The sequence below is a fragment of the Anolis carolinensis genome, chromosome 1, assembly GCF_035594765.1.
Source record: "Anolis carolinensis isolate JA03-04 chromosome 1, rAnoCar3.1.pri, whole genome shotgun sequence".
Classification (NCBI taxonomy): Eukaryota; Metazoa; Chordata; class Lepidosauria; order Squamata; family Dactyloidae; genus Anolis; species Anolis carolinensis.
Window position 1 is genome coordinate 355,015,995 of NC_085841.1, and position 11,101 is coordinate 355,027,095.

Consider the following 11,101-nt stretch of genomic DNA (forward strand, 5'->3'; position numbering starts at 1 on the left):
CTATCTACATTATAACCTTGTTTATGTAAGAAAGATTACAAAAATACCTATGCAGGTGTAGATGTGTAAAATAGAATTTGATTGCAGGTGTGGGTGTTCCAAATTGTGATGTAAATTATATAGATTTCTTTGACTCACAGCATTACGTTTTTCAGAAGTTCTTAAAACCAATCAGTTCCCATATCAAAAAACAAGGTTCAGCTGCCCCACACATCTTTCATTAAAGAACTGTTAAGTGTCAGTTTACATCACTCTTAACTAAACTGGACAGTTTCCTTGATATAGGACCAGATGAGCTCAAACCACTTTTGCATTATTACTACTCTTTATGCCAGGACCTCTTTCAATCGTTAAAATTTATCAGTCAGTTTGGTTTTATTGATCCTGTTCTGACCCAATTGGTTTTGTTTTGTGAGAGATAAAGATACCAAAGCTGTCTGCTCAACATCAGCACTGCCCCACCCTGCTAGGAAACTGCTTTTATGCTATCAGCTGCTAAACTGGTTTAACTGAATGAGGAAACTAATTAGAAACTAAGCCCTTTTCTAAAAAGTATTCCAAGGTTCCTTCTACACGGTCATATAAAACCCAGATTATCTGCTTTGAACTGGATTATATGGCAGTGTATATGGGAGCAAAGATAACCTACCTTTTGAAAGGTTGACCACTAATTGAGAACAAATAGGCTATTTTTGTGGAAAGGGATAGATTTACACTGTCCTATTTTGCAGGATCTGAACCCAGAATATCTGCTTTGAATTGGTTTATGAGTCTACACTGCCAGAAAATCTGGGATAAACAGGAAATATGATATGAGTTCCTGAAATATAGGGCAGTGTAGATCCACCCCTTTCAACAAAAAAAGCCTGGAACACTATCATCATTTTAGTAATACAAGTTAAAATGCAGTTATTGTTGCTTTCCACTAGAGCTCCCAATGTCAAGCAAAACACACATTTGGCATACTTCCCATTCCATAAAGTTTCTTTTTAGAAAAAAAAGAGGTTATTTCAAGATTCAAATAACTTTTTATTACCAAAATTTTAAAATAACCAGACCAAAAAAGTTACAAAATTTTTTTTGGTTTTAACATTTTCCATACTCTCTTGAAATGGTTTTTTCCCCTCAATGGCAATTCTCAAGTGGATATTCAGAACAAGGGAACATAAAGAAACAGAAATCCACTAACTAGGCATGGCTACCTGAATACTAAACAAATATTATCTGCAACAAAAAACATTAAGCTGGCAGGGCTTCCTTTGGTGAAGTAGAGAACAAGGTACTATCTCCTCCCACCCACCCGATTCCCAGAAAACTCTACCAGCAATGGCACTGACTGGAGAAAAACAGAACAACCAAGTGGTAGCCACCTCTACAGTCCAGTTCAGGGCAGCTTAGTCCACTTCCTCTATGGTGGGGCCACCACCTGGAGCACCAGCCCCTGCAGCCCCGGCGCCCTGGTACAATTTGGCAATGATGGGGTTGCAAAGCTTCTCCAGCTCCTTCTGCTTGTGCTCAAACTCTTCCTTCTCGGCCATCTGGTTACGGTCGAGCCAGCTGATGACCTCTTGGCACTTCTCCAGGATCCTCTGCTTGTCCTGCTCCCCAATTTTGCCTTTCAGCTTCTCGTCTTCCACCGTCTGCTTGATGTTATAGGCGTAGGACTCCAGGGCATTCTTGGAGACCACCCGTTCGCGGTTGGATTCGTCTTCCACCTTGTAGCGCTCTGCTTCCTGCACCATGCGGTCGATGTCATCCTTGCTGAGGCGACCCTTGTCATTGGTGATGGTGATCTTGTTCTCTTTGCCGGTGCTCTTGTCCACAGCCGTGACATTGAGGATCCCATTAGCATCAATGTCAAAAGTCACCTCGATTTGGGGCACACCACGGGGGGCTGGAGGGATCCCCGTCAGGTCAAACTTGCCCAGCAGATTATTGTCCTTTGTCATGGCTCTCTCGCCCTCATACACTTGCACCAACACGCTGCTCTGGTTGTCTGAATAGGTGGTGAAAGTCTGGGTTTGCTTGGTAGGAATGGTGGTGTTACGCTTGATCAAGGCTGTCATCACTCCACCTGCCGTCTCAATGCCAAGAGACAGTGGTGCCACGTCAAGGAGCAGCAGGTCCTGTACATTCTCTGACTTGTCACCCATCAGGATGGCCGCCTGTACCGCAGCCCCATAGGCCACCGCTTCATCGGGATTGATGCTTTTGTTGAGCTCTTTGCCATTAAAGAAGTCTTGCAGCAGCTTCTGGATCTTAGGAATGCGAGTGGAGCCGCCAACAAGCACAATCTCATTGATCTGGCCTTTGTCTAGCTTGGCATCACGGAGGGCCTTCTCCACTGGCTCCAAGGTGCCGCGGAAGAGGTCGGCGTTGAGCTCCTCAAAGCGAGCCCGGGTGATTGATGTATAGAAGTCGATGCCATCGAACAAGGAGTCGATCTCGATGGAGGCCTGGGTGGAGGAGCTGAGGGTGCGCTTGGCCCTCTCGCAGGCTGTGCGCAGCCGCCGGACGGCCCGCTTGTTGCCAGCGATGTCGCGTTTGTGCTTGCGCTTGAACTCCTCCACAAAGTGGCTCACCATGCGGTTGTCGAAGTCCTCGCCTCCCAAGTGGGTGTCACCAGCCGTGGACTTCACCTCAAAGATGCCATCTTCGATGGTCAAGATGGAGACATCGAAGGTGCCACCGCCCAGGTCGAAGATGAGGACATTCTTCTCGCCGGCCCCACTGCCTTTCTTGTCCAGGCCATAGGCGATGGCAGCAGCTGTGGGCTCATTAATGATGCGAAGAACATTGAGGCCAGTGATGGTGCCGGCATCCTTAGTGGCTTGGCGCTGGGAGTCATTGAAATACGCCGGCACAGTGATGACGGCGCTCTGGACTTTGCGGCCGAGGTAAGCCTCTGCGATCTCCTTCATCTTGGTCAGCACCATGGAGGAGATCTCCTCTGGAAAGAAGGTCTTGAGTTCGCCCTTGTACTCCACCTGGACTTTGGGCTTCCCGGCTTCGCTGACCACGCGGAAAGGCCAGTGCTTCATGTCAGACTGCACCGTGGCATCCTCGAACTTGCGCCCGATGAGGCGCTTGGCATCGAAGATGGTGTTGTTGGGGTTCATGGCCACTTGGTTCTTGGCTGCGTCCCCGATGAGGCGCTCGGTGTCAGTGAAGGCCACATAGCTTGGCGTGGTGCGGTTGCCTTGGTCGTTGGCGATGATCTCCACCTTCCCATGCTGGAAGACTCCCACGCAGGAGTACGTGGTGCCCAAGTCGATGCCAATCGCAGGCGCTTTGCCCGACATGGTTGCAGTTGTAGCAGTAGCAGCAGAAGCGACGCGTCAGTCAGAAGCAAGGGATACGACGCCTCTCAAGTCCCGTCTGTCAATAAGGCTTCTCCGCGCCCCTCTCTCTCGCTCGCTCTCAAAGTTGAGGCACGATCTGCCGTTGCGCCGGCTTCGAGGCTCCTTTTATATCCGCGCCGCCCGCTTCTGGAAGCTGCCAGAATCCCGCCGACCAATGACGCTACTCTTTAGAAACCTCTGACCAATCGCTTCGCTCCGCCCAAACCCCTTTCTGTCTTCTCCCAGCCAGAAGCTTCCAGTATAGGCGGGATCGGAGTAGAAGGATTGATGCCCCGAAGAACCAATGGAGATTCGGGCCGCCGGCGGCGCGAGGCGGCTCGAGACGCCCACCTTGGGCGGCCGTTATGCAAAACAGCACCTCGGGGCCCCGCCCTCCCTTCTTCCTATTGGCTAGGCAACTTCTGAGGGGAAAAAAGACAGAAAGGAGTTTGACAGGTTGCGCCTCGAAGCGTGTAGACAATGGCGCTTGTCTGAGGGAGAGAGAGAGAGAGAATGACGAATCAAAGGGAGACAGGGAGGGAATGAGGGAAACTAAGACAACGTTTGGAACCAACTACTGTATTTCAGAGATGTAATTCAGCCCTGGCACTTACCTCAGAGACACAGGCCTCTGAGTATATGCAGAGTGCATTCGCCTGTGTGATTCAGCCATTGACTGGAAAGTGACAAGAAGGCTGACAAAAAGTGAAATCAACCCTGACAGAAAATAAACATTCATTCATACATACATAGCAGGCATGGGCAAAGTTGGGCCTTCCCTCCAGGTGTTTTGGACTCCAACTCCCACAATTCCTAACAGCCTCAGGCTCCTTCCCTTTTCCCCTCAGCCGCTTAAGTCCCTTCAGAACAGAGATTCAACAAAGCACCAGTCTGATGTTAAAATGAATCTCAACACTAATGCTTCTTGGTACAGTAGAGTCTCACTTATCCAAGCTAAACAGGCCGGCAGAAGCTTGGATAAGTGAATATCTTGGATAATAAGGAGGTATTAAGGAAAAGCCTATTAAACATCAAATTAGGTTATGATTTTACAAATTAAGCGCCAAAACATCATGTTATACAACAAATTTGACAGAAAAAGTAGTTCAATACGCAGTAATGTTATGTTGTAATTACTGTATTACGAATTTAGCACCAAAATATGATATATTGAAAACATTGACTACAAAAATGACTTGGATAATCATCATGATATATTGAAAACATTGACTACAAAAATGGCTTGGATAATCCAGAAGCTTGGATAAGCGAGGCTTGGATAAGTGAGACTCTACTGTAGTTCTAAAAGGTTTTAATTGGGATTTACACATCTATACACATTACTGAGCTAATACAGAGCAAAACTATAATTCGTTGGGTTCCCCCCTCTCTCAGATTATTTCCTTGGCAGTAAATGAAGGAAAATACGAATACAATGGCTGCCCCAGCCTCTCGAACTCACCTCCCAGAAAATTTAGACTGGAACGCTCCCTACTTAATTTTCTCAAGCAAGTAAAGACATTTCTATTTGAACAGGCATTTGATGAAGGACTATATAAGGCACGTCTCATCTAAAGCCAGCAAAATAATGACTTAAATCAAGAAATAGCTTCCTAAGATCTACAGAGACACTCGCAGGAACACCTCAGCAAGCAAGAGTCCAAAAGTGGCAGGCTAAAACCCAGAACCTCAACCCATGGCTGATACCAGATGAGAAATTCCTCCTGGGCACACAGAAGGCTGGACAACTTGGAAGGCGCTGAACAGACTGCACTCTGGCACCATGGGATGCATAGCTGACCTTAAGAAATGGGGCTACAAATTGGAGTCTACAACATGTGAGTGTGGAGAAGAGTAAACCACAGACCAATTGCTACAGTATGGCCTGAGCCCTGGCACATGCACGGTGGAGGACCTTCTTGCAGCAACACCGGAGGCACTCCAAGTGGTCAGCTTCTGGTCAAGGGAAATCTAGTATAATGCCAAGTTTTTGACTTTGTTTATTTTTTAAAAAAATACTTTATAACTGAACCCTCAGCTCGCTTCTGACATGATAAATATATCTAAACAATGCATGGAACTATACTAATTGTTGAACTGGGGTGTGTGTTTATATCTCTAATGATACACATTTTAATCTGGTTTTAACTTTTTAATCTTCTTTTAACTTTTGTGTCTTGCACATTTTTAACAATATGAGTTGTGAACTGGGAAAATGGCCGGATAGTAATAAATATAATAATAGCAATAGTAATAAAGCATGACTCCTGCACCTGCAAGACTTGTACTCTTGTTTTCACCTACCCACACTGGACAAAGTATGTTCTCTCCAGGAACGTTCTAGGTGTGATCCTGTTGTGTGCTTCTGATAGAAGTTACCATAAAATCATATTGGAAGATATCTCTCTAGAAATTTTCTAGGTCCTCCAAGGCCCCATTTACATTGCCATATAATGAAACGGCATTAAATCTAAGGTATTTGTTTCAGTTGAGTTTGCTATTATCCATGATTTCCTGCTTCTACAGTAAGTTCAGGAATGTATTCCCATATAGATATGGTGGTTGTAATGATGATGATGATGATGATGATGATGATGATGATGATGATGATGATGATGATAATCTAGCCAATTTCAATACATTTCAGCAGAATCTTTGACTCAAGTAAAGCTATTATTAAGTTATATTAAGTAAGAGACCAAATTTGCATTGATATCTAATCTTAAATACATTCTTAACATCCAGAAAGCAACAATGAATAATTTTTATGTTTATTGTTATAGAAGACTTAATTCAGGCATCGCCTGGTACCTAAGCTAGTCAAATAATAAAAACAAAGCATTCCAATAGGAATAATCTGTCACTACAAGTTTCCTTCAGTCTTCCAGGAGTGGGTAAACTGTGCTGTTCAGATATTTTTCAAGCCCAACTCATGTTAAGTTGCAACCAGGCTGGCCAATGATGAGGGACCATGGAAATAGTAATCCTATAAGGTAAAGGTAAAGGTTTGCCCCTGACGTTAAGTCTAGTCGTGACCGACTCTGGGGGATGGTGCTCATCTCCATTTCAAAGCTGAAGAGCCGGCGTTGTCCGTAGACACCTCCAAGGTCATGTGGCCGGTATGACTGCATGGAGCACCGTTACCTTCCTGCCGGAGCAGTACCTATTGATCTACTCACATTTGCATGTTTTCGAACTGCTAGGTTGGCAGGAGCTGGGGCTAACAGCGGGCGCTCATTCCGCTCCCGGGATTTGAACCTGGGACCTTTCGGTCTGCAAGTTCAGCAGCTCAGCGCTTTAACACACTGTGCCACCACCAGGGGCCCTATAACATCTGGAAATTCATGAATTTCCAATCTCCCCATAGATATATATGCAAGAATAAGCCAGTAAGCAGTACTAAAACTTACCTTTGAATTGACACATATTTGCTCAGGCTGTAGGATAATAAACTGAACAAGACATTTTAGTAATGGCCCAAATCTTTCAAAATGATTTAACAAATGCAAAGGAAAATAGCCCAATAACAGTGGAAATAAAGTAATAGGTAGACTACCAACCATCTCTAGCACTCATCCAAAATTGAGGTGAGTTGGCATATAGACAATATTAAACTAGTTGTAGGAAAAGTTTAGTTTTAAACTACTGCAGTCAGAATCCCCCAGTCAACATGGGACCAAAAAATAACTTTTCCAAGTCTAGCTTGCTGCATCACACAGCATCCCATAATCCAAGCAATAGTTGCTGGCCATAAGTAAACAGAATGCAGATGCTAAAGAATGACACAGAAGAGAAGTCTGCTTTTGAGCTCCTGCAGATATTTATTTGTGCATGATGCTCTTCTTAATTATTCCTAAAGTGTTCAGACTCATTATCATTGCCGCATAGTCTTACTAGTTAACCTTCTTTGTGAAATCCTGCAATGCATTTGGTTTCAAATTATTCCCTTGTAGGCTTTTCTCCCTTCAATAGGTTCATTGTGCATTGTCTCCTAGAGAGGAAAATGAATCCCTTTTATACATTTTCCTTTGCACAACATCTTTACAGAGGATTGTGCTAAGATTATGGGAAATCCCAAAGGCATTTTGAGAGTAATTATATACCTACCCTTTTCTTATATTATGCCTTTATTATCACACTGTTGATAAGACTGTAAAACAAATACTTTCCTACTGTATGCCAAATTTCCGTAATAACTGCATTATTGTTACATTTTTCTCCATTGATAGGATCAATAGAATACCATGAATACATCATAGAATAAATCTGTATGCAGTTTGTGGTGTAGGAATTCTAAAACTTTTCAGAAGATAATCACTACCTGTCTAAAGGTGATGAATAAAAAAAGGTAAGATTACTGTTGAAGGGAATTGCTTAATATGAGAAATAGTGATGAGGAGAATTGTTCGATGCTGACATCTTGTGGCTAGCCTCGATGCAGTATGAACATCATATGAATGCCATACTGCTCTGTTGTAAAACTGCCTTTAGTAATAAGGTAATTTTAGTGGAAGGAAAATATTTATTTGATTCTCATGCAACATAACAGAAAATATTTTTAAAAAATCTAGCATTGAGTGTGTAGTAGAGTATTTGCTGGCCTAAATAAAATACTTAGTTTATTAAGATTTAGGTTAGGTTTAAGGTTAGCACTGTGGTTATCCAAGAGACACAGATATTTATAACAAAACCTAAACAGCGAAACAACAAGTTGTCAACTGTTATACTTAAACAAATGAGTCAATTTTTAATTTAAAAATGAATAGCTTAACAAAGATATATAATGGTACAATACTCAATAATGCAGTATTTTTTTCTTTGCAGAGATAACTAATATAATCAGAGTTTTTCTTCACTCTTACGTATAGTATTTAAATGCAAGTCCCGTTGGTAATCTATATACTCCTTGTAAAGGTAGTTCAAGCAGTCAGAATTTTATCTTCACTCTTGCGTGTAGTCTTATAATTGGTTAATAAACAAGGAGAAAGAAATATGTTTTTTTAAAGTCTCTGTAGCAATAAGTAAGACACATGAGGTGTCCTTGGGAAAGTCTCAACAAAGATCCCTGGGTTGTTGTATGTCTTTCGGGCTGTGTGGCCATGTTCCAGAAGTATTCTCTCCTGACGTTTCGCCCACATCTATGGCAGGCATCCTCAGAGGCTGTGAGGCATGGATAAACTAGGCAAGGCAAGGAAAAAAAGTATAAGCTAAGCACCAAGGACATCCTGATCAGCTTCGATGTGGTGTCCCTATTTACGAAGGTCCCGGTAGCTGACACCCTCACACTAATCAAACAAAACTTCCAAGAAGACATCACAGCCCTGTTTCACCATTGTCTCACCACTAGCTACTTTCAGTGGGACAATGGATTCTATGAACAGAAAGATGGAGTGGCCATGGGGAGCCCTCTCAGCCCAGTAGTAGCAAATTTCTATATGGAACACTTTGAAAAACAGGCCCTAGAAACAGCACCAAAAAGCCAACTGTTTGGTTCAGATACTGTCAGGTCCCTGGCTGCTGGGCACCAATAACCTTACACAGAGGCCAGTCTCTATCTAATATCTTTATTAAAGAAATATATAAAATCAATAAAAACAAGTGAAGAATATAGTTCAGAAGCCGACCTTTCAAATGAGGTCAAATATAGTCCAAAAATGTATTGTCCAATAAATGATATTAGAGTTCAAAGTTTTAATCCACTTGACCGAAACACACACTTTGCCAAGCAATAGTGTGGGGAAATAACAGAGTCTTAGAGTCCAATGAAGCTTGACAACAAGGCTGGAAATAAACTTGATTCTTGACTAGGTCCGTGACTGGAGACAAGGCAAAACATGAAGCATGAAGCAGGGTCCGTGGTAAAACCGCAAGGCAGGGCAAGGCATGAAGCTTGATCCGGGAAGCAAGGAACTGGGATTACGAAGTCCACACACGATCTCTCTCCTGAAGGTGATCAATTGACTCCGCAAAGAATCTCTCGCGCCAAACACTTATATTGGGTCTCGTTTTCCCGCCAACAGAACTCTTTCCCTAGAGAACGAGAAGCGAAACCCAACTCTGTCCAGATGTATGACTCCTTAGAATTTCCCAAGGGAAGCAGACCTAATCAGCTTGATGTTTGGCAGCGATTCTTAGACTTCTCCGATTAGCTTCTCTGACTCCCCTTTCTCTAGAATAAGATTCCTTCCTGGGAAACGGAGGGGAGTTCTGCCCAAGGCCTGTTTGGCTGAATTCTTGAGGGCAAACATCAACATCCTGCAGGTGAAGGGACTCCGGCTCTTGCTGAACCGGCGAAAACCCCATGTTTTCCTCTTCGTCTGCCACAATAGTACTAGGAACGGGACTACAAGGCCCATGAGTCATCACAGATACATAGATGACACCTTCACAATTTGGAGCCATGGAGAGGAAGAACTCAGCAAGTTCCTGGACCACCTTAACAGCATCCACCCAAACATCCAATTCACCATGGAAAAAGAAAAGGAAGGGAAACTGCCATTTCTAGATGTTCTGGTCATCCGCAAACCCAATCAACAATTGGGCCACACAGTTTACAGAAAACCTACACACACAGATAGATACCTTCATAAAAACTCCAACCATCACCCAAGTCAAAAAAAGGAGCACAATCAAAGCCCTGACAGACCGTGAACAAAGAATCTGCGAACCTCACCTCCTCCAAGGTGAACTAAACCACCTAAACTGGGCTCTACAGGCCAATGGATACTCCACCACAGACATCAGAAGAGCTGCAAGGCCAAGAACAAGCCATGAGAGTCAAGACAAAGATCCACCCAGAGGAAAGGTGTTCTAACCATACATAAAGGGAACCACTGACCGCATAGGCAAGCATAACCCACAAACTATCTACAGACCCACAAAGAAAATCCAACAAATGCTATGGTCAGCAAAAGACAAGAGGGATCCTTTCTCCTCTGCAGGAGTCTACCGAATACCATGCAGCTGTGGACAAGTATACATAGGGACCACCAAACGCAGCGCCCAAACAAGAGTCAAAGAACATGAAAGGCACTGCAGACTAATTCAACCAGAGAAATCAGCCATAGCAGAGCACTTGATGAACCAACCTGGACACAGTATATTATTTGAGAAAACAGAAATGCTGGACCACTCCAACAACTATCATGTCAGACTACACAATTGAAATCCACAAGCATGTGGACAACTTTAACAGAAAGGAGGAAACCATGAAAATGAACAAAATCTGGCTACCAGTATTAAAAAAAACTCTAAAAATCAAAACAGTAGATGGGAACCAACACTCTGAGGGCAGAGGAGCCCCTAGGACGGCTAATGACTGAACAAAGGATGCCCCCCAGGCAAGAGACAAAACCTTTCCAATGCTAATTAGGGTGATTAACTGAAACATTAATGCTGGCTTCCCAGTGACAAAGGACTCTTGCCACACCCTGGACTCTCCACAGATATATATTTCCTTTCCTTGCCTAGTTTATCCATGCCTCACAGCCTCTGAGGATGCCTGCCATAGATGTGGGCGAAACGTCAGGAGAGAATACTTCTGGAACATGGCCACACAGCCCGAAAGACATACAACAACCCTGTGATCCCGGCCATGAAAGCCTTTGACAACACAAAGATCCCTGGGTTTGTAAATCCTTGTTTCGGGAACTTTCCTTCTTCAGGATTCTATGGTATCTTCATGAATGTTATTGGACTCAATAAATTCCTAAATAAGTGATAACAGACAACATAATAGATATGCCAAAAACGGCACACTA

The 11,101-nt window shown here is 43.6% G+C and overlaps 1 protein-coding gene across 1 annotated transcript; it reads right to left on the reverse strand.

The window, feature by feature from the left end:
• Positions 1-1,005: 1,005 nt before the first annotated feature.
• hspa2 (heat shock protein family A (Hsp70) member 2) lies at positions 1,006-3,543 on the reverse strand. The gene has a single exon (XM_003214270.4). It carries the CDS (start codon positions 3,300-3,302, stop codon positions 1,395-1,397), a length of 1,908 nt encoding a protein of 635 aa, XP_003214318.1. The 5' UTR covers positions 3,303-3,543; the 3' UTR covers positions 1,006-1,394.
• Between the last annotated feature and the right edge of the window lie 7,558 nt (positions 3,544-11,101).